The sequence below is a fragment of the Perognathus longimembris genome, chromosome 13, assembly GCF_023159225.1.
Source record: "Perognathus longimembris pacificus isolate PPM17 chromosome 13, ASM2315922v1, whole genome shotgun sequence".
In the NCBI taxonomy this organism is placed as follows: domain Eukaryota; kingdom Metazoa; phylum Chordata; class Mammalia; order Rodentia; family Heteromyidae; genus Perognathus; species Perognathus longimembris.
In genome coordinates, this window is record NC_063173.1 from 9,862,411 (window position 1) to 9,886,634 (window position 24,224).

Sequence of the window (24,224 nt, forward strand, 5' to 3'; positions counted from 1 at the left end):
AAGAAGAATTAGCCTGGAAATACATTATTTTGGTAAGGATTATAGTTAATGTGAAGTTTTGCTAACAGTAATTTGAGATACTCTTACCATGTATAGTAATGTAACTAGAAAATCATAGCTGTGTTCATTTGTTTGATTGTATCACATAATTCTATCATTTATAAATAAATCCAACCATCATATGACACAGCTTCAAAATATGTAATTAAAATTGTTTAAAACTCTGTTACAATAACAGACACAAGTTCAAAATGTCCTAGAAAAATGAGATATGCCACCCTAGTTGTACATTCACTTAAGAGATGAAATGTTGGGATAAAACAGTCTTGAAGTCCAATTTATTTTTAAATGCTAGCATTCCACTACTTTGAGCCATGGTGCTATTTCTGTCTTCCTGGTGATTACTTGGGGATAAAAGTCATATGGCCTTTCCTGCCCTAACTGGCTTTGAATCATGATCCTCAGATCTCCGTCTTGTGAGTAGCTAGGATTACAGATGTGAGCCACCAGTGACCCAGGTCTTCTTTCCTCTCGTATATTATTTTGTCCATGTTTTGTTTTTATACATATCTTCTTCCCCATTTAAATACCCAGGAATGAAGTATAGGTAGGACTCTTTCTCTCTCTCTCCCTCTCTCTCTCCCTCCCCCACCATCCACACTCATGCATACACACAAACATTTGAAATAGAAAGATTACCATTTAAAATAACATTAATGAATCTGAAGTATGTGTATGTGTGTAGTGTGCATATGTGTGTGTGTGTGTATATGTGGGGCACGCCCAGATGCCTTGCATCATTAAGAGGCAATTAGTTGGCCCCGCCTGTTTTCCCAGCCCTGGGGCCATGTGTGGCTGTTATGCCTCAACCCGGAAAGGCTAGCTGGCCCCGCCTCCCAGCCTTGGGACCACGTGTGGCCAAGATGGCTCTTGGTGATGAACCCTGAGGCGGTCCTGTGGGCTGTGACGTAGAATTAGGCCACCTCTTAGGATTGGTCCCTCGGCCCTCCACCCTTGACGGACAGCTCAGGCCTCCCTTCACCGTCCCTAGATAGGTGCGTACGCCCCGCCCCTTCCTGCTGCTCTCTGACCTATTTAAGAGCAGAGCTCTCTCAATAAAGCAAGCGAGGCATGTGCAGACATTTCCTCCAGACTCCTCCAAGGAGTGGGGGGGGGCGCTGGCTGTGGGCGGTCCATCAACCCTTCTCCTTTCTTGGCCTGCCCGGGTCGTGGCGAGCTTCCCATCTCTCCCACGGGCCGGGAGAGCACTGGGGGCTGAGACCTGGACATATGTGTGTGTGTGTGTGTGTGTGTGTGTGTGTGTGTGTGTGTGTGTAAATTTGGGGGGGATACGTTTCATGCCAAGTTTAACAATAACTAATTCCTGTATCTGAAAAATCACTCATAGTATGTTTTACTTGTGAACAAATACATGATTTTCCTATCTCTATAGAGACATTTCTCTGTTTTTGTGTCATTACTGTTATATTTCACATTTTATCATTGATTTCCTCAGAGTATATATCTCAAAGTGTTGTTTCATACAGACTTCTAACAAAATTCATCACAATCTCTGGGATTGTTTAGCTCCCACAAGTCCTCAGCTAGACCATAAAACAGTTTTGGTTGAGGTGGTGTAGAGGTAGTGCGCAGGGATTCGTTTTCCTAAGGGTCCTGAGGTAATTCTGACAAGTAGACAGAGCTGCATGTCCTAGCTAGGAACCTCCATTAGCTTTCATAAATCATCCCTTCAGGCAGTTTAGTTGATAAACAGGTATTAGACATCAGTACGTGATACATATTAGATGGAGAAGAGTCCTATAAGGCAGTAGGTTCTTCTAGACCCTACTTCCCAGAAACTTCACTCTTTGAAGAAATATTGGTGGTTGGATAAGCCCTTATAATTCAAGAGAAATGAGGTCAATGATTGTTACAAATTTCCAAAGCTTCAAAGAGAATAAGGAAGGCAAGGTGGGGAAGGTTCATTCATTAGCTAAATATGAAGATCTTCAAGTACACAATGGCTTAGCTCAAATAAAGAAAATTAGATCGGTGAATATGGAAAGTTTGTGTGCTACAATAAAATGAAAGTTTGTCATTGCTTCATTTGCCAATTTTATCTTCTCAAACAGCCATCCGTGCTTGTTTAAGGTATTCACTTCTGCAGTTTTCCCGTCTGTATTATAATTTACCTATAATCAGACCCAATGGCCCACATGGGTAACCACTGAATTTGTTTTCTGGCCATTGCGCTTTAGTGGATAGTGCTGGACGTCACACATAGTCCACAATGAGAAGCCATTTGTTGAACTGAATGAGAGAATGAATGAATTGTCCTAGTGATGACAGAAGTACATTCACATTCTACAACATTTCAGAGATTATAGGTTGTCCCCTTTAAATTAGTCAGCTAAATCTAAGACTACCAGATTATTTTTGAAATCTAGAACATTTTCTAGAATATATGTTTTCAATGGAATTATATATTTCTAATTTAAGACTGGCTTTTGTTTCAAGAAATAAAGAGGTACACTTGATCAAGAATAGTATACATAAATAAATATATGTATCGATAATGGAATACATTTCTATACAAATTTTGTGAATTTTTGGGTAGTCATCACTGAAATTCTTTCTACAAAAACTATATATCAATCTATATCTATGTGTTTAATTATCTTTTGTCTAGCACCAAGTATTATCCTTTGAATATGTTGGCAAATTTCTTAGAAATGACAACTATCACAAATGCAAAAATTTTATTTCTCATAAAATCGAACTTTTGCCATTTATCATTTGTATTTCTTCTAATAGTTTTTATAATCAGATATAGTGATTTTTCCCTCCTTTGTAATTTCATAACCATTTTGGTGATATTAAATGATTCATTCTTTTTAAAATAAACATTTTAAATGTATTTATATAGACAGATATACAGTGAGTCCATATTTCTCTGATTTCAGTTTTACTTACTCCTTTTTCTCTTTGGAGGTATTGTGGTTTTAAATTCAGGGCCTCACATATCCTAAATGGGAACTCCTGTCACTAAGCCATGCCTCCAATTCTGCTTTTTGCTGATTATTTTTCAGATGTGGTGTCACTGCCTGCCTGGGTGTGCACCTGGATGCAATCCATTTATGTTAGTCTTCCCAGTAGCTAGGATACCAGGGGCATGCCACTGTGCCTACATCCTCGTTAAGCAAGGTCTCATTGGCTTTATGCTACCCGGACTGGCCTTGAACTATCCAGCCTAACAATCTCAGCTTCCCAAAGAGCTAGAATTACAGATGAGAGCTATTGATGCCAACTACTTGTTCTCATCTTATGTGTTGTGTCTGTGTTTCTTCTTTAACCTTCCAAAGGGAAGTTGCTGAGCCTTTCTCCTTTTCTCATCTCTTTTGTCTAAAGGGATATTTAATTATTATCTCATTTGTCTAGAGAGCTAGTTAATTCTTCTTTCTTTCACACTGCTATAATAGGTCTTAGGATACTTTGATTTTTGCATCTTCCAGTATATTATAGGAAACACCTTTTGACTTTTTGAAAAGATTTCCATCCTTATTTTTAGATGCAAGGAAATCTGAATTTAGAGTCAACAAATTATTGCTTGTGAAATTAATGAGTAGGATACTGAGCACATAAAAATCACAAGTAGAAACCAGTTGTCTTCCGTGCATTAAAGAAAAAAACAAAACAGCTCATTTGTGGGTCATAAAATATGATGAAGAACATGGGCCTTGGAGCCATGTTGCTGCTAGACCAGTGCTTTCTGCTCGGTACATACCCGGTATTGATATAACCTCTCTGCATAACCTCCCTGTCTTGTTTTCTCAATCTAAAAGGAGAACTCTAATCTGTAGTAGTTTGTTTGGCTTATGTCTGGCATCAGATAAATAAAGCTCCAAATAACACTGACTTATTTTAGTCTACGTTTAATAGCAAATGACTTTTATCCTTTAAATCACCCCAGAGTTCAAGATAGCTGCTAGTGTTCCAGTTATTTTGTAGACATTTCATGCATCAGGAACCTGGAATGTAAGGATGAAGGTGAGAATTTCTAATGAGTTAGAATCAAGCATTTTAGTACTTTTGTCAAATACAATAGCTAATGGCTAAGGGTTTTTTTTTTTTTTTTGGCCAGTCCTGGGCTTGGACTCAGGGCCTGAGCACCATCCCTGGCTTCTTCCAGCTCAAGGCTAGCACTCTGCCACCTGAGCCACAGCGCCCCTTCTGGCCGTTTTCCATATATGTGGTGCTGGGGAATCGAACCGAGAGTTTCATGTGTAGGAGGCAAGCACTCTTGCCACTAGGCCATATTCCCAGCCCCTTGGTTTTTTTTTTTGTTTGTTTTTTTTGTTGTTGTTTTTAGCATTTTTCTCATTACAATAGTACTTATATACACCATTATGTTCTTTTCTCCTCAAGCAATCGGCTTCATGTGATCAAATCCTAAATATCAGGTTGAATTAGTGATGTGTTTTGCCTTGTAACCCCAGTCCGCTGGATTGCAATCTAGATCTCAGTCTGTTTTCCTTTTGATTTGCTATGGATGTAATATTTTCTGAGTGTATGTCTGTGCTCCCAGAGTTTTCTTATGGTCCAACATATGAAACTAAGGTAGCTCTCCAGCACTGTTATTCAAATCAAAACAGTTAGGTGAATGATTGACAGACTGCATGACTTTGATTCTCTAAAAAATAGACACACTTACCCATGCACACCTATTACCCAAAGTGGTAACTTCTTTTACAGTCATTTTGCTATAAGGGAGCCCTTAAGCCAGAGCTGGATCTGTGGCTCAAGTGTTAGAGTGCTCACCTTTAGCAAGAAAAGCTCAGTGTCACTGCCCTGACACTAGGTTCAAGCCCTAGGATTGGTAAACGTGTGTGTATGTGTGTGCATGTGTATGCACATATGCATTAGTGTACACACACACTGTATCCATTATATGGAAACCAGAAGTGAAGAAGACTTAGTTCAAGCTTTTCCATTCTAGCATCTTACTTGTGTGATCACATACTTGTAAAAATAATTTAATACAGATATCATTTAGAATGGAAATTATTGTTAATATTAGTGTTAATAATTCACTTCCACATGGCACTGATCCAAAACATTATTCTTCTTATGGAAATATTCATCCTCCAATGGAGGATGATGGTAATCACTGATGAGGAGGCCAAGACTGTGAATACTGGGACATGTTGAATTCATTGCTCTCTGAAGGAAACTTCCTGCCATACTTACTCTGCTAGAAAACCTGAGTCAATCTCCTATTTCATCCAATTGGCAACATTTCTGGCTAGCATTCCAGAGCCCTTCTTTTCCCAGTGAAAATTGCAAAATAAAATGTTAGCTGAAGACTTTCCCAGCTTTCTGCCTTCCTTCTATCTCTCCATGCGTTCTCTGTCCCTGCACACTTGCCACTTCAGTCAGTGCTAGATGTGTGACAGGGAGAATTTATACTAAGTTGCTTGCTTGATTCAGACAGGCCCATGTGTCTCTTGCTCTGAATGGCCTCCAGGAAGCTTTGTCTGTCCTTCCTGAACAGCCAAGAATGTCACGGTCACATCGACTTACAACAAATTAATCCAAGTGGATGCTGGTAAGACAAAAAGGTTATCATCTTGACAAACGACCCCTTTCCCTTAGGTACCATCCCATGCATCCTTACCCGTCTGTTAGCAGATCAGAGTTTTAGCACATTGTCCACACAGATGGGTGAATGCAGTCGTGGCTACATTCCCTTGGCCAGGGCTTCTGAGCCAGAAGTGTGTCAGACTCATCTCTGGAGAATGCTGCGAGGAATGATGATATATACCCCATCTCACTCCTCTGCTGAAACCATTTCCAAGTTGGCAATTGCATGAGCAGATGATATTCTTTGTTTTTAAGTGAGAAATCATTTGGGACCATCCTAGAGTACTCTCTCCAGGAATGAAGTTGGAAAAGAGAGAGCTTTCCAATTCTGAATTCAGTCGTCTAAACCATTTGGACTGGAGTGTCATCCTAACCTTGGCTTGCAATCGCTCTGCTCTCCTCTCCAGAATTTCCTCCATTTATGATTTTTCAAGCCACCTGTTTGCATCGTAAGTATGAGGGATGTGAAAACAAGTGATTAAATAGTTCTGTGAGTTTATCTGCTGTTGGGAGGTTAATGCAATTATGTATTGAGTAAGCAGAGGATCCAAACCAAAGCACAGCAGTATGCTAGGGTAGTAAGCCCACTAAATCGTTCCAGTGTATTTCATACGGATGTCTAGATGGGCGGGGGGGAATGGCTTGGCATGAGTTTTATATCCCATTACAGGCACATAGCAGATGCTTAGTCCTTCTTTTCCCTAGTCTCAATTTGTTCCCAGATTAATTGTGATGTGGGACAAATACAAAAACATTGTCACCTGATATTTAATGAAATAAGTAAAGATCTAAGAAGGAAACTAATACTTGTTAAACACCATCTTGTCAAGCCTTGTACTAAGTATAAATTTAATATACAATGAATTCCTTATGTATGTAATTGTTTTTATTCTCTAGTTATACTCTTTAGAGTATTACCTTCTAATACATAGTATTCAAAGAGATGCTAGCAACAATTTAGGCAGTTGATCTGTTCAGTCACTTCTAATTTCAGTGATTTAGAAATTTGATTTATTGCTCTAGTTATCAGGAAATCAGGATTACATAGATAAACAGTACTACTTAAAATGTGGTGCTGAGTAAGGCCAGGATAATTGATCAATCTCTTTAAGCCCAAGTTTGTCCCTTGAGGGACTTATTCCTGGAGTCAAGCAGAGAGTCATACTTCTAGGCAACTATGTTACAGTGTTCTACCCACTCCTCCCTGGCTCTCCAAGCTTAGGTCACTGCCAGTTCCAAGTTTCAGATCCCCGTACATGCCTTAGTAAAGGAGGTCCTTTCAGATGAACATTTAGGTGTGCTGTTTTCCTGCAGAAAGAACCATTTGTTCTCTTTCTTTCTTGAGCTTTGCCCCCCTCCCCGATCTCCATTCACTGCCTGCTGGAGGTATTGACTCCATCACTTTAACTTTATAGATGCCAAACAGAACTCATCATAAAGTTACTTCTCTAGTAAACAATGTTTTGCAACGTGGTGATTAATTCTACTCAACACCAGACACCTGCATGCCTCCTAGACATTCCCCCTGACTCATTCCACTTCACCATTTCTTCATCATCTGTTGTGGTCAGTTCTTGAGAATAGGTGTAGAAATGGTTACCCTCTTCACTGACACCATCTTCACAGTCTTTGTTCTCCTTGTCTCTCAAGTAGATCACCCTCTGCCCTGCCCTGCTTTCTACCCTGTCCCACCATTGCAACTTTTATTACCATCATATTTTAGAAAATGAGGCTGCTCCTGCAGTGTATGAAAACTTCCATTGTTCTTGATTTAAGTCTGAGATCCTTAGCTTAACATAGAAGCCTTTGAAAAAACTCTTTTATTAGTCTTGTTTTTTCTGATCCTTTCTTATAAGAACCCCCCACTCCAGTTCCATTGCTCTCCTTGTGAGTGAACTTCCCACGGTGTGAAGTCCTCTGCCAATAACACGCTTGGGTGTTAGTCCCTCAAGTTCTTACTCTGGGAAGCTTTCCCCCAAAGACCAGCAGGCTGTGTGGGCTCGTTGGGTGTTCCAGTGACCCTGTCCTGCGGGCAGTGGCGTGGCCGGCTCTCCACCTAACCAGCTGAAGAAGACTACGTGCTGTTCTCCTCCAAGTGCACGCTCATCTCGTTCTGAAGCAAGTTCTGGCTTTACCTCTGGCCTACTCTGGAAGGAAACATCTTGGTTAAAGTCATGAGATAAGCTGCATTAGAATCACTGGTAGATTTTGGAATAGAGGAAACTATCTGTTTAACTTTGGAGGCAAACAAATTATACCAAATAAATTATTATACCAAATAAATTATTGGCTAGTGATGCTGAGGCCCTATGTCCCAGAGCCAGTGAAATTGGCTCTAGATTTTTACCTTTGAGCCTGAATGAGAGAGGAGAAGGACTTGTTTTTGTTTTTTAGCTTTTTGTCTGTTTGTTTTTGACCAAGACCTTGCAATTTTGCCCAATCTGACTCTGAATTCCTAGGTTCATGTGTTCCTATGGCCTCCTCATCCTGAGTAGCTGGAACTGCAGGAATGTGGCAGTATCTCTAGCAAAGATGGACACATTTAGTACTTGGGCTTATCACATCGACCAAACAAAAGGTTCTTTTCTTACTGATGAAGTTTTGTTAAACCTTCCACCTTCATTATGAAGTTCCTTGATTTTTAAGGTAAAATGAGCTCTTGGCCTAAGATAGAAAAAGTATTCTTCAATCTTTGATTAGTGAATTCCTTTAAAGATGATGTATAATTTTGCAACAGCCTTTTAGGATTTTTTGTTTGTTTGTTTGTTTGTTTTTTGGCCAGTCCTAGGCCGTGAACTCAGGGCCTGAGCACTGTCCATGCTTCTTTTTTGCTCAAGGCTAGCACTCTGCCACTTGAGCCACAGTGCCACTTCTGGCCATTTTCTATATATGTGGTGCTGAGGAATCGAACCCAGGGCCTCCTGTATACTAGGCAAGCACTCTTGCCACTAGGCCATATTCCCAGCCCCCTTTTAGGATTTTTTAAAATCATGACTTTATGTTATTTTATGATTATATAATAGTTTTAATAAAAACTTAAAGTTTTGATTATTGAATATTGTGTAATAGTCAATACTGGATATTTTATAATAGTTCGTGTTAGATATTGTGTAACAGTTACATGATTGGCTCCTATACTATTTCTAGTATTTGATATATGTATTTTAGATTTCTATTCTAGATTTCGTCCCTGAATTCTACACTCTAAAACCCAACTCTCTACTGCAATAAACATTTCAAATTTAACGTATCCCATTTCTTACTCCAAGTAGGACCTGTTCCAATGGAAAGAAGCCTATGATTCTGTGAAGGGAATAAAACCTGACCCTAACTCTGCAGCCAGACTCTCGTTGCTCACGCCTGTAATCTTAGCTATTCAGGAGGCTGAGATCTGAGGATTAGCTTTCAAAGCCAGCTTGGGAAAGAAAGTCCATGAGACTCTTATCTCCAATAAACTACTCAATACAAAAGTGAGAAGTGTGCTGTGGCTCAGGTGGTAGAGCACTAGCCTTGAACACAAAGAAGCTCAGGGATAGGCCCTGAATTCAAGCTCTAGGACTGGCCAAAAAAAAAAAAAAGCCTCTGCAGTTCATCTCCTAGTAATATTCCTGTGGAAGTGAAGGTATAGCTCAAGTGGTAGGGTCCAGACTTGATCTTAAAAGCAAAGTGAGAGTGCAAGGCCTTGAGTTAAGGCTCTAGAACAAGATGTACAGGAAAGAAAGAGAGAAAGGAAGAAAGCAAGGAAGGAAGAAAGGAAGGAAGGAAGAAAAGAAGGAAGGAAGGAAAGAAAAATGGGAAAGAAGGAAAAGAAAGGAGAAAGGTTGATAAAGATGGAAATTCCTGTGTTCTCCTCATTCTGGATTAGCAAAATCTAGAACAGGTCCTGCGCAATAGTAGACTCCTTTTATGTATTTGTTGCTTGAAGGAATTATATATAAAGACAAATCAGCTTTCTTTTCAGTGTTTCAAATTCTTCTTAATTATTTTAAATCTCCTTTGAAAGAAACTATGTTTGGATAGAAAAATTACTCTTTTTGTTTTTTCCTTTCAAGATACTGTGTTAATTTAAAGGAAGGATGAAATGATACTTATTAGTGAAAAAAGAGCCTGTTTTTATAATGCAACACTACGAAGTATGATTTACATTTAAAAGTCAAATTGCTAAATTTTATCATATTTATAACTTATTTATAAAATGAGCCAAACATGTTTGTGTTATTATGTTGAAAACTAGTCAAGCCCAATTGAACATCTAGTACTATTTGGCAGACTAAGTTTCAAGAACCTGAACATTTCTGATTGGCATCAAAGGATTCCTCTGCTGCTCTCGGAAAGCAGGGATCTAAACATGCAATTATTTCTTAGTCATCTGCAGTAGTTCAAGAGGGGCAAAAACCCCCTAAAAGCCCCTGGTGCTTGTATGAAGCGTGGAAAGCAGTCAAAACTCAGAAGCAGAGAGAGTGGAATGAAGGTGGCTAGTGGCAAAAGGTAAGGAAAAACTAGGAGCTACAACTCAGTATACTTTCAGTGATCAACTGTATAATATCGTGTTCTAGTTAGCATTACGATACTGCACACTTAATATCCTAAGAGGATAGATCATTCCATGTTAAATGTGGTTACTAAAATAAAAAGGAGAAAGGTTAAAAGGAATGTTTGGATACTCCTAATGGAATGAAGGTATTACAGTAATGTTGAAATTATAGGAAGTAATCCTCAAAATAAGGCAATTATTTTTGCTGAGAAAGAAAACATAGGGAAAAATTGAGGTAAGGAATGGATGTTGAGTGAATTAATCTAGACATATTGTATTTATAAACTACCTTGTTACATGGCCACTCCTCTGTACAACTACTTAAAGACAATAAAAAAGAAAAAGAAGGGGCTGGGAATATGGCATAGTGGTAGAGTGCTTGCATCCTGTATACATGAAGCCCTGGGTTTGATTCCTCAGCACCACATATATAGAAAAGCCGGAAGTGGTGCTGTGGCTCAAGTGGCAGAGCGCTAGCCTCAAGCAAAAAGAAGCCAGGGACAGTGCTCAGGCCCTGAGTCCAAGGCCCAGGAATGGCCAGAAACAAACAAACAAACAAGCACAAAAAAACAAAAAAGAAAAAGAAAGGGAAAGAAGAACTAGAAAAGCGACTTCACTGCAGGGAGAAATCAAAGGTAGATTTAACTTCTAACGCCAGAATTTCTGTTACTACCGAGAAATTATCTTTGAAGTAACAAGTGTAATGTATACTTTCTACAGATTATCTCATTGATTTTCCCCCCAGGAAAATCTAATAATAAAAAATTAAACCAGTAGTACATTTCTAAACACATCATGTATTTTCTCGTGTCTGTGGATTTTGAGAATTTTGTGCATGATGTCAGCTCCTAACAATTTTCAAAAATTTTACTCTTTCCAACATGTACTAAAATGTTGCCCTCACTTCCTCCCTGTGACTTTCATTTTTAAACTCAAGAGCATGCTTTGTATTTTACAATTTATTATGATTTTATCTTTAGCTCTCTCTAGTTTAACAGTTTTTTTTTCTCTTTTAAAAAATTTCTTTATTGTTAAAGCAATGTACAGAGGTGTTACTGTTTCAAACGTAAGGCAATGAGTATATTTCTTATCCAACTTGTTACCTACTCCCTCATTTTCCCCTGCCTCCCTAGCAGGTTTTTAAGATCGCTACTGCAGAGAAGAAATTACTTGTCTAAAGTTACATGGCTCATAACTAGTTTCCTTAATATTGTCTCCTTGTGTGTTTAGCATTTCATTTCTAGGTTTTCTACTTCTCATAGGCAGCTTAATGTGTAGGGTGATTTGTCATTTTTACCATTTTTTTGAGGGGGTTGGTGCTGAAGTTTGAAGTGAAACAGGAGATTTTCATAGACGTCATGCTATAGTTTGAATTCTAAAGGAAAAAACAAGGACCATTATACATTTTATACCACTGCATTTTAAAATTGTGCTTTATGAAATTCCACTCTGAGGTGACGTCATAGAAAAAACAACAAAACAACATTTAGTAGACTATCACTGATAAATTCTGTAATACATTATAGTAAAAGTAGTTTATTTAGAGCTATTTTTTCCCCACACTTTTTTTTTTTTTAATGCCAACTCTAGGGCTTGGAGTTAGGGCCTAGGTACTGCACTGTTCCTGAGCTTTTTTTCCCCCCCTCAAGGCTAGTGCTCTACTACTTGAGCTACAGCTTAACTTACAGCTTTTTTTGGTGCTTAAAGGAAAGTAAAAATATCAAGAAATTTCTTGCCCCGGCTGGCTTCCAATCACAAGCCTGAGGGTCATTCTTTCAAGTAACTAGGATTATAGGCATAAGCCAAAGGTAACTGGCTGTTTCCCAAACTTTAAAAACTAAAAACTTCCATTTGTGATTTGTTTACTAATGTTTAGCCATTCAGAAAAGTAAATTTAAGGTATGATGTGATTTTAGTGGGCATATCATTTAGAACATTGACCAAATTAATGAATATGATAGCATGTACAGTTTATTTTTTGAATCCAATGTGTGAGAATATAAAGCAACTGTAGCTAGGCTCTGATGGCACGCCTCTAATCCTAGCCACTCAGGAGGCTGAGATCTGAGGATCAGGGATTGAAGCCAGCTAGGGCAGGAAATGCTGTGAGTTCTTATCTCCAAACCACTAGAAAACCAGAAGTGGTCCTGGGGATCAAAGTGGTAGACTGCTAGCCTTGAGGGAAGAAGCTCAGGGACAGGGCCCAGGCCCTGAGTTCAAGTCCCAGGATCGAAAATAATTAATAAATAAAGCTATAAATAAGAAAAATATATATGATTATAGCACAAAAAACATTGTTTATGACTCATCTATTTCTCAAAACAATCTGTATTGAAGAGAAAGTAAGTGTCTTTGGTCTGGATAAATCTAATGTAAAATATTTATTCTTGTAAAAGTTAAGTGTTTCTGCAGTATAGGATCCTAAGAAGTATTAAAGAAGGTAAGCTTAATCATTTTCTTCATAGAGATTATCCAATAACATGATAATTTAAAAATAATAAGGCTATAATTTTAGTTACTCAATAGGCTGAGATCTGGAGGACTGGGGAAAAGTCTTTGAGATTCCATTTGCAAAATAACCAGTAACAAGTAAGATTAGAAGCATGTCTTAAGTGGTAGAGCACCATTCATAAAAGCAAACCAAACCCAGCAAGAATGAAGTCTTAATTTCAAGCATGGATACTGGCATATAAAAGGCAAAATGTAGTAATAGTTTCTGAATTTCAAGTATGACATGAAAACTATAAATGCTATGCTTTTGTATAAGAATGCTTTAATAATATTTGTTCACCTACTTAACTATATTGCTTAGTACCATAAAAATATAAATGTTTAGAACCGAGTTTTGAGGTGTTTATATATAGCGTAACTAAAAAAATTAGTCTGCATTCAACAGAGACTATGAGAGAAGAAAAACATTTTCCTCGGTAGTATTCAATATCAATGAACAAAGTTGTCCTTGTGAGGCAATGTAATATCAATTAAATCAAATTTATAATGTTTCTTGCATGTTTAGCTGTGTACTACCATATTGCCACTAATACGAATAATGCTTCTGTGTATTGATTGCTTATCATTTACCAGGAATATTGCAAATGGAAGAAAATGTGAGAAGTGTGTGTTTCTTGGGATTTTTTTTGGTCTGTGCATGGAAGGGCAGGATTCCTGTCATCTCATTTAAAGGAGGAGGACCTGAGGAAGTGAGTGCTGGGGAAATCAAGGTACTTTCTTGAAAGCGGGATGATGGTAGGGTAGTACCTTCTGACTTTAGTTAAAGTTTATTTTTATTGCATCAGTTAGACTTGAATGGCTGCCCATGGTTTTGTTGAGGATTAGAGTTTCTTTTCACTTTTAGAAGGTCATTTTCCCTGTAATAATTTAGACATGTCACATTCGGCTCCATTTTATGTGTGGACACATGTCCATTGATGCTATTTCCTAGTTTCATAGTAGAAGATACTGCAGAGCAGAGCAAGACTGGACAGAGGAAATGCTTTCCTTGTAAGATTAAGTAAAATTTGCACATATATGTTTAAATATATTATGTATGAGTATAAATAATACAATATCAAGAAGTGTAGAGAGGATTTTATTTTTGTGCCAGTACTGAGACTGAACTTAAGGCTTTACACTCTCCCTTATGATTTTCACTCCAGGATGATACAGCCATGTATGCCACAGGTCACTTCTTCCTTTTTGCCAATTATTTGGAGGTAAGAGTCTCAAGGAGGGGGCTGGGGATATGGCCTAGTGGCAAGAGTGCTTGCCTCGTATACATGAAGCCCTGGGTTCAATTCCCCAGCACCACATATACAGAAAATGGCCAGAAGTGGCGCTGTGGCTCAAGTGGCAGAGTGCTAGCCTTGAGCAAAAAGAAGCCAGGGACAGTGCTCAGGCCCTGAGTCCAAGCCCCAGGACTTGCCAAAAAAAAAAAAAAAAAAAAAAAAAAAGAGTCTCAAGGACTTTCCTGCCCTGGCTGGCTTTGAACTGGGATCCTCACATTTTGGCCCCTTGATTACTGGCATGAGATACTGCTAGAAAGAAGGTATACTGCTACCTCTAAATTGCCTTTGTCACAGCAAGTATCTATGCTATACTTTACTTTTATGTTTACACTGACCTGTGTTTAGAAAATGTACATTTGAAGCCAGGCACATGCCTACAATCCTAGATATTCAGAAGGCTGAGATGTGAGGACTACAGTTCAAAGCCAGACTGAGCAGGCAAGTCCCTGAGATTCTTATCTTCAAATAATCACCAGAAAACCGGAAGTGGTATTGTGTCTCAATGTGGCACAGTATCAGTGGTAGAGCAAAAAAGGAACACCAACAGAGAGAGACAGAGAGAGAGACACAGAGAGAGAGAGACAGGGAGAGAGATTAGAGAGAGCAAGAGAGAAATAAAGAAATAAAGAAAGAAAGAAAGAGAGAAAGAGAGAGAGAGAGGGAGGGAGGGAGGAAGGGAGCGAGGGGGAAGGGAGAGAGGGAGAAAGGAAGGAAGAAGGAAGGAAGAAAGGAAAAGCAAGTCTGCAAAGGAACCAAACTATAAAGCAATTTGACAGTCAAATTTTCTCTGGAAAAATGATATAGATATGCACACACACACATGGCTACACATTTACATAAAACACACCTGCAGATATCCTCAAAATTAAAATGTATCTGTAAATGTGTATGCACACACAAGTATCTACTATATCCATATGATGTTATCTCTAGCCATGTAGGTAAATATGAAAGTATTTCTATCATTTGTATATCTTGACATAAATATTACAGTGCTTATATGTAGAAATATTTTGAGTACTTAGTTATGTCTTACGTTTTTAACATGTATTGCAAACACTTTGTATAACTATATAAAGCTAATTAAAAATAAAAGGTGTCTTTGGGGACAGTATCTCTACCTTGATTTTTGGCTGATTCATATTTTCATTTTAATTTATTGAACATCACCTTGTTTATAAACCTCATAGTGCGAATGTGGGTACCACTCAGAATTCAAGATTAATTAATAGCATGGCCATTTGTTGTCTTGAAGAAAAAAATTGTGAGAAAAATATTCTAAGCATTTCAGGGGAGTGATTTTAAAGTCATGTCATATTTTCTTTTTTAATATTTTTCAAAAAGGAAACTGACTTCACAAACACCAACTATAACATGATTTAGACAACTGAGAAACAGGCAACTGTATTTTAAAATGCTAAAATAAAACACATTTATACAAGTACAAAGCGAAACAATGCTGATAAAAATGTTATACTTTATGAAAAATCATTTGCAGTTCACATCAAAATAATTTAACATTCTCTATTATTTTAATAGTACAAGCTTCAACAACAGAAAAAAAAGAAGAGATACTCGCACACAGGTTTAAACCAAATCAGTTATAAGTGCAGAAAAAGTAAGTACAAGCACTTTTAGCCCACACAGATCTCTTAGGATTGGCACCATCTCTCTAACACATCTATATTCTATATAGATTTCTAATTACAACATCACCAGCAGCTGCCATTGAATTCTAGAAATACACACAATATACATAGTATATTTGTTCACATTGGGAAGATCAGTGGAATTCAACCAACTATTTATATATGCCTCAGTCTGCACTAGATGGTAGACTCTCCCAGGCCCCAGACCTTCTTCAAAGCAAATTCTGTTTAATCTTTCTGCTTTCACTGATCCATGTATTTTTTTTCACAGTATAAAATTGTAAATAGTAACTATAGAGATTATGACAGCTTGAGGGTTATTAATAAGCTGCTGCTAAATGTGAACTCATATAATACCTTTGAAGTCTCCAAAAGATGTACATTTTGCTGAGAGACTAGTACAGGAAATTTTTTTTTGTCTTTTTGTGTGTTTTTTTTTTTTTCTTAAAAAGAGTGTTTAATTCCTGGTATGGAAGTCACAGAACTTCAGCAGAGCCATTACACAATGCATGTACAGTCAGAAATAGTTCCTAGTCTTCCTGATCATTTGCTGTTACCTCAGTAGTTTGGGGAAGACTATGACTTTCAGAGATCAGCTCATTTGGGGATTTGCTTTTGTTTTGTTGCTTCAAGAAAGTGTCTCGTGACTTTCCATCCTCTCTTTGTGCTCCCCACTCTTGTTCCCCAAAGAAAGTCGTCCACATACACTCAGGTTGGTCTTGCCAGGCAGCCCCAACTCCTCTCCCAATGAGAAAGACAAGTGGATTGTGTATCCAGGTGCTCTTCGCTTCCCACGTCCCAACTCTCCTTTGGGATCACTTTGCTGGCATTGAGGGGCATCTTCCCCTCCCTTTTGTCATAACCTTCCCAACTGAGTCATTACTGGGCACCAGGAACAAATTGTTTGCAAGGAAAGTCAATAAGAACAAGTACCCCCAATGAATTGTGAAGTACATATCCTAGCTGTAAAGAAATATTCCTTCCTCTTTGTATTGTAGAATTATTACGTGGAACCTAGTGCTAGGATTGGCAAAGAGACAGAGTTAGCATCATTCCGAAATAAAAGATCTCAAGAATGTATTACTCTTAATATTATGTCCAAATATACAATGCAAAGAAGTGGTAACTGTTATAGAAATATAGAGAAAAATACATTTTATTCTCCTCTAGCTGGACGTTTTTGAAAATTACAGTTGATCATGACGTCTTGTGATATTATCACGTGGAAATTTACTTATGTGACATTTTAATTTATAGTGCAGTCTCTTAAAAGATGGTGTACTTTTTAAAGAAACGTGTCACTAAAATATTAGAACAGAAATTTGGGCATGAAGAAAGTTTAAAAGATGTTTTCCTGTTGGTCAAAGAAGTGAAACTTATTGTACTTGAGAATAAAATGGAAATCATTATAAGAATTTACTGCAACATATTTTTAAAAAGTAACATAGTACAGCATATTTATAAAATATTAATACTTAAGAAATCAAAACAATGATTCTCAGGTGAGGGCTCAGGGATATTAATATTTGAAAATATTTACAATTGTTTTTCAGGCAGAGGCAGATATTTACTTTGAATGAAGCCATAAAGGTTGACTCCATTCCATTTCTATTTCAAGAGTCTCATTAGTATTTAGAATCATGAGGCTCTGCTGATGTTATTTCAGAATCTGGCATAAGAAATCTGTTTACTTTTTAAATTAACATTTTAGTAAATCAATAAATGTTAAATGTTTACATTGGGAGATTTGATTTTTAAATGTCAAACAATTGGTATGTGAAAAGAAATGCCAATAGGCAATATATTTATCATAATTTTTTTGGAGAATGATAGATTATATAAATAGACTTTTATTTTTTCATTTTAAGTCAATGTCAAAATAAAGATATTGAGCCAAAAGACTTCTATTTATTTTTCTCTGTGCCAAAAATATACTTTGCGTCAGAGCAGAGCAAATCTTTTTCATAAGGCTGTCTTTAGTATAAGGCGGGTCAACTGAACACTAAATTGATAGGACACTTCCTCCTTTTATTACTGTCATTATTTAAAAATCAAGAACATTTGGTACCTGAGGATAGCTGCAATGAGAGGAATGTAGAGGTGGCGGTGGAATCAGGTCTGGAGCAGTGATTCCTACGTGTATGAGCCTATCCGCGCACGTGCTTTTTATTAGAACGCTAAATCTCTTTTCTGTAGTAGTTAAACGGATGACAGTATGAAATGCACAAAATCATATTAAGAGTTATTTTTAAAAGTAAAGTATTAATAATTGCTTTGCCTTGTTTGGAATGGCTAAGAAAGACTGTGGTTGAGATTCATTAGGGTTCTTCTGTTTTTAGTATTCTGTATTGCTTTGAAAAAAATCTACATTTGTCATAGTTCATAGCTGCACCCTTGAAGCAGCCAAGAAAAGGTAAAATGACTGTTCACTGGCATAGCGAAAGCCTTGCTACACCAACGAGACACAGTTTAAAATTTCCAGTGTTATTACGATTGTGTGAAATTTTTTTTTTCAACAATAGTTCCTCCAAGTTTGACAACGTCTTCATTAGGTTTCTGGACCACGGTTCCGGGAGTGCGACTCAAAAGAGAAGACAGAGGAGCTCTTTGAACATCAGGTTCTCAAAGGAGAGGAATGGAGGCTCTCTCAATGCATTCTCCTAGGGTTCCAGCTGGCAAGACTAACGGAACAGGAGCGACTGTGTGTCATGAACGAGATAGCCGGGCCGGCCCTCAGGAATTATTATAAAGAGAATTTCCAGCTACACAATGCACCCCAGTGAGGGAATTACAAAACAGTATTCCAGAAAATATTATTATTATTATATTTTTTTTGCTACTCCAGTATTGATTGGCAACATGGTGAAATAGTCAGGAGGAAACCTTCCACTGGATTTCTTGGTTAATGGAGGCGAATCTGAAATAAGTAGGTGGCATCCAGGTGCAGGCTTTTGGAAGAGCATCTCACGACCCAATTGGAGAGGACCAACTGCGGCAGAGCCCTAGCACATGCGCAGTGTGTGGGAAGGGTTGGGCACACTCAAGCGTCAGCCCAAACCACGCCCCATGTACGGCTTCCCAAGGCCTTTAAAGAAACTGGGAGGAAAAGGAGGGAAGGGAGGGAGGACAAGGAGGGAAGGGAGGGAGGAAACAGGGAAGGAGGGAGGGAGGTTAAAAGAGAGGAGGGAAAGCAGGAAGGAAAAAGGAAAGAAGAAAGGGGAAGAAGGAAGGCATAAGGGAAAAAAGGAAGGAAAGGAAGAGGAAAATGTATAGGAAAGAGGGACGGTGGAAGGAAGGAGGAAGGAAGGAGGAAGGAACCAGGGAGGAAAAGGGAAAGGAAGAAAGGAGGAAGGGAGGAAGGAGGAAGGAAGGAAGGAAGGAAGGAAGGAAGGGAGGAAGGAGGAGGAAGGAAGGAAAGAGGAAGAAAGGAAAGAAGGAAGGAAGGAAGGAGGGAGGAAGGAAGGAAGGAAAGAAGGAAGGGAGGAAGGGAGGAAAGAAGGAAGGGAGGAAGGAGGGAGGAAGGAAAGAAGGAAAGAAGGAAGGACGGACGGACGGAAGGCAGGAAGACTGACATTTTTGGTCCCGGATTCTCAGTTAGTTAGAAAATGTACATTCAGGTTTGGGGACTCGGAGCCTCTGCTGGGGCAGGGCCGGCCCAGGCGGCGGCCTTCCCGGCTGGCTGGCTCCCGGCGCTCCCTCCTCTCCCGCGGCTTCCCCGGGCCGGAGCGCGGGGCGCGGCGCCCGGAGCCTCGTCCTCAGCCCCCGGGCCGCGCGCGCGGCTCTCGAAAGCCCACGTTTTCTAAGGCCACTGGAAGGGAATCAGCCGGGAGGGCTTCGCGGGCGGTGCGTGGTCGGTCGGCGGGCGGCCGGCGGGGTCCCGGGGCGGGGGGGGGGGGGGGAGGCGGGGGCCGGGGCGCCCCCAGCGCGGCGGGCGGCCGTCGTGCGCGGTCCGCCCGCGCGGGTCCCGCGTGGCTCTCCCCGGCCCCCCGCGCGCTCACAAGGACGAGGAGCTCTGCGTGTAGTCGCGGATGACGAGCGCGTCGTACTTGGGGGACGACGGGAGGCAGAGGGCGGACTCGGACACGGGCGAGTTGGGGGTGGTGCTCCCCGAGTCCACCGAGTCTCGGAAGGGGGACGGCGGCGTGAGCGCCACCAGCTCCTCCAGGTCGGGCTTGCCGGGCGCGGCCTCCGGCCCGGGCCCGGCCGCCGCCGCCGGGGCGTCGGGGGGCGACGCGGCGCCCGGGGGCGAGGTCCCGGGCCCGGGCGGGGCGCCGCCGGTGACCTCGATGGCCGGGAGCGGCTGGATCTCCGCGAGGGTGGTCACGGTGGCGGGCAGCTGGATCTCCTTGGGGATCAGGTAGGCGGAGCAGAGCGGGGCGGCGCCGGGGCCCGGGCCGGACCCGGGGCCCGCGGAGGACAGCATCATGGAGTTGAGCTCGGTGATGTTGGCGGTGAAGCGCGTCACCACGCTGCTGATCTGCTCCATGAGCGAGCCCTGCGACGAGCTGCCGCGCGCCGCGCCCGCCTCCGACGGCGGGGCCGCCTCCGGGGCGGGGGCGGGGGCCGGGGCCGGGGCGCGGAGGCTCAGCGTGCGCAGGGGCGACGGCGACGGCGAGGAGGACGCCCGCGGGGGGGCCGCGGGCGCGGGGAACGGGCCCTCGCCCTCCGCCGCCGCCGCGGGGTACGGCGGCTTCGGGCCCGCGTCCGGGGGCTCGGGGCCCACGGGAGCCGCCGCGCCGCCCCCCGCGCCGCCGCCCGGGCCCAGCCCGCGGCCCTCGGGGCTCTTGGGGAAGGGCTTGATCACCGCCGTCTGGTTGGGGTTCTCCTTCTTGTTGATGTGGACCGACAGCCGCTGCCACAGGTGCTGCCCGCGGCTGCTCTTCTCGTTCTGCGCCCACGACACGGATTTCCCGTTGGAGCTGCGGGGAGGAGAAAGAGGAGAGAGGTGACTGACTCATCGGGGTCCCCCGGGGGTGGGGTTGGGGGATGGGGGGGTCCAGAACGCACCCCATTCCTCCGGGGAGCAGCCCCGTGAAAGGACGGCCCAGGCGCTGGGGGTTCGCGCCCGGGGTCCCAGCTTCCCGGAGGCTGAGATCCGAGGCTCCCGGTCCCGAGCCGGCGGTGGACCCTGCGCTCCGGCGGCCCAGACACCGGCATGGCAGGTTGGAGGAAGAGATGGCCGGGCTGGCCGGTGTCTTCGGCCCACAGAGCCGCTCTATGGGGTTTGGGGATGTCGAGGGCACAAGAGACCCCGAATGCTAGCTAGGTTTGCCTTCCAAACCTGCCATCTTGGATGCTTGGGGAAAACGAGCACTTTAGGGGGCACAAAGGAGCAGTGTCCCCGTGGCAAATGTCCAGACCGTGGCAGGGTGCGCAGTGTTTGGGTTCCATCTCATAAACACAGCAAGGCAGAACATAGGAATAGGGACCCCATGCTGGCCCAGACCTTAGGCTAGGAAGAGAATGAAGTCCAAAGGAATAGATGCGCTAAAGCGGTCCCATCTTCCCAGCCGTTCTCTTTTTCAGAAGCAACTATCACAAACAGTTCCGTTCCATGATCCTAAGGGGTGTTTTCCTCACACAAAACGTCAACGTAGAAGACTAGATCTCTTCCAATAAATTCAACATTTTTTTTTATCTTCCTGAAATTCTCTCTCATATGCTTCCTTATCTCACCCCTTTCCTTCCTTTTCGCTCCAGCACAACTCCTTCCTCCTCTTCCTTTCTTCCCTTCTCTTCCCTTGCCTTCCCTTTCCCTCTCATCCTTCCTCCCCTCCGTTCCCTGACTTCGTTTCCCTACTGTGTTTCACCTAATTTTCTTAAATTTATCTCGCCTATTTCTACATCCAGCCGCACTGGATTCCCGCAGACCCTGCATTAGGTAGGCCTCTAGTATCTCAAGGTCATCTATCCATCACACCTGCTAGGAGGGGGGGAAATCTTGAAGGCACTGGCAGGATTTGCTATTTTGTTATGTGCCTAGTGAGGACCTAGCGCATTTTCTGGAATATGACAGGTGCTCAATAATATTTTGGTACCAATAATTTGGATGGCTAAACATATTTCATTAGAGAAATTTAATATGGATTTTTTGTCAGAATTAAATATCTAAAATAATTTAGCATTAATGAAATCTATTTTTGCCTTATAGATTTGCCTGTTTATCATGTAGCTCTCTATAATCAATACTACTCCATGTGTACAGTATTTTATTAACTAAATATGAACACATATCTTAATATCTACAAGGACAATCACAAAGGGATACTTTGGGGTGTGTCAGTGTGTGTTTGTAAAATTCTCAGTGGTGAGAACTGTTGTAAAAGTATGAGTATTGAAAAGGAGATGGGGTCCAGATTGTAAGGCTTTGGTTGATGCTGAGCAAACCACTTACCCTTCTGTCTTTTTTTTCTTTTTCGCATAAAATGGAAGGAGTAAACATACCCAACTCACCTTCTTGGAAAACCAATAGGATCACATGAGAGTAAAGCATAGCACTTCTGAAAAGGCAAATATTAACTCTCCCATTGACCTGAGATAAGAAGTTGTGTTTGTTATTTAGGGTACGATTTTTCTCCCCCAATATCAAAAGTATTTATTTTTCCTATGGCTTATAGGAAGAGAAAACAAAGGGAACTTTTCTTCACCTGTCTATAGTATTTCACCTTTTCCAGCACACACACTGGCTGTTGGGAGAGCAGAGAGAAGGATGGGGACAAGGACAGGAGAAAACAGTTTGTTGCATCTAAGCAGGGAGCCAGAAATTGTCTTTCCATGAATCATTCACCCCTTTTCAAAATTTAAGACTGTGTAATCTAATGTATTCCTCTTAGGAAAATTTGCTCTATGTCAGGTAACAAATATGACATTTCAATAATGTAATTGGAGAGGGTTTTTTTGTTACCTGTTTATTAATTTTTTGTTTACATTTTAGGTTTTCCAAAATGATACCTTCTACCTGTATTCTCAGCCATTTATTCTTCCTTTTTGTCTCTTCCATGAAGACACTTAATTTATTCATTTTAAGCGATCTGTGAATGTCAGTTCAATGAACCTCTTCTTGTTTCTCTAATCATATTCCCAGATCTGAAGAAATTAGAGCTTTCTACTACAGCATGCCCTCACTACAAAGTTCACTTTCATCGAGTCTGACCATCGAAAATATCTGTGGGATTTGCAATTTCTTTATTCACATTAAATGGCAGTTGAATAACCTTTGTGGTTTATCACACCCTCAAGCGTGCTTAGAGTTGGAACAACAACATATAAGCAATTAAAATTCTTATTTTGCTGAATTAGAAAATCTAATCTCTTATCTTCTGTTGTGTGATTTATTAGTATGTCTCAAACTTACAGTTCTAGGGCATTGAAGTAATCAAATATAGTCTCCAAAAGTTAACAAATGTGTTTTATTAAGAGTAGTCTTCATTATTGAACAGCTCTTGTTCCTGTATTTTGGTTTAGGGGATAGCCTGAAGGGAGATATAATGATTATGAGACTCAAAAACAGAAATATTGCTTAAAAAATCTGAAATAGCATTAGCACATGGCATTAACAAATGGTGCTTGTAAAATGACATCAGAAAATATTAGGCCAAAGTAAAGACCCCATAAGTGAAGATTATTTTAAGCAGAAAATATGCAACGATGCGTTTTCTTAAACCAGCTCACCAATCCATTTTGTTTTGCATAACTTGATATGAATTATAAAGCGTGACACTACAGGTTTTGAACCCAGGGCCTCTCTTTGTAAACACTCTGGAACTCTAGTTCCCTAATCCTGGCAATACACGTCTACACCAGAGGAATTTGGTCCTGGTGCTAGTCGCTCACATGTGTAATCCTAGTTACTCAGGAAGCTGAGATCTGAAAGTTGAATGGTTTTGAGCCAGCTCAGGCAGACGTATGCAAGACTTTTATTTCCAAATAACCTGCCACAGCTGAGAGTGGAGGCATTCTGTAAGTGGTAGAGTGGTACTGGAACTCAGTACCAGCACAAACAACAACAACAACAACAACATAACAAATGAAAAATTCACTAAAATTTTATATTGTTTATATTCAATCATTTCAAAGAGGTTGCAAAAATTTCCTCTTGCTCTTTGCATAAAATCTGACAAATTGATTGAAAAAAACTATGCTAAAGAACACCTTACACTGTGTGAGAAAATGGCTGAAACATCTATGTAAATCCTCTCAGTTATAGCATAAATAGATGTGAGTAGCTATAGTGTTGATAAAAAATTCAAACAGCACTGTTGATACATTTATTAAGAAGATGTGCATAGAAAAAGATAATGGAATAAAAGGATATAAAGAAGCAAATTACCTAGGATGGATACAATAATCAAGATGATACCATCTTATAGTTGCATAGTATTTATAAAGAACTTTTAGGGACACACTGTCAAAGACAGGAAGATGAACACTTTAGATACCTTTCTAAAGATGATGAAACTATGGCTTAATGAGCTTATGAGACTTGACCTGCCCAGTTACAGACGTATCCTGTGGTAAAGTGAGACTAATGCACTCTCCAATGACTTGCAATTCTAATTTCCATGACACGATACTGTTTACATTTTCCTTTTGAAGCTATTCCTCCGTCTGTGAGAT

The 24,224-nt window shown here is 40.8% G+C and overlaps 1 protein-coding gene and 1 long non-coding RNA gene across 3 annotated transcripts in view; one reads left to right on the forward strand and one right to left on the reverse strand.

Annotated features, from left to right (window-relative positions):
* The first annotated feature begins 4,962 nt into the window (after window positions 1-4,962).
* LOC125361416 lies at window positions 4,963-23,553 on the forward strand. Its single transcript, XR_007212945.1, has 5 exons — window positions 4,963-6,089; window positions 8,100-8,286; window positions 10,006-10,128; window positions 15,499-15,577; window positions 22,041-23,553. It is a non-coding gene; the product is annotated as an uncharacterized LOC125361416 (long non-coding RNA).
* Window positions 19,581-24,224, reverse strand: part of Grm5 (glutamate metabotropic receptor 5) — a 398,805-nt gene continuing 394,161 nt past the window's right edge. For both annotated transcript variants that reach the window (XM_048359891.1, XM_048359890.1), the window contains one exon: window positions 19,581-20,527. In XM_048359891.1, coding sequence (XP_048215848.1) covers window positions 19,603-20,527 — 925 coding nt within the window. In that variant the 3' untranslated portion in view covers window positions 19,581-19,602. The remainder of the gene's footprint in view (window positions 20,528-24,224) is intronic.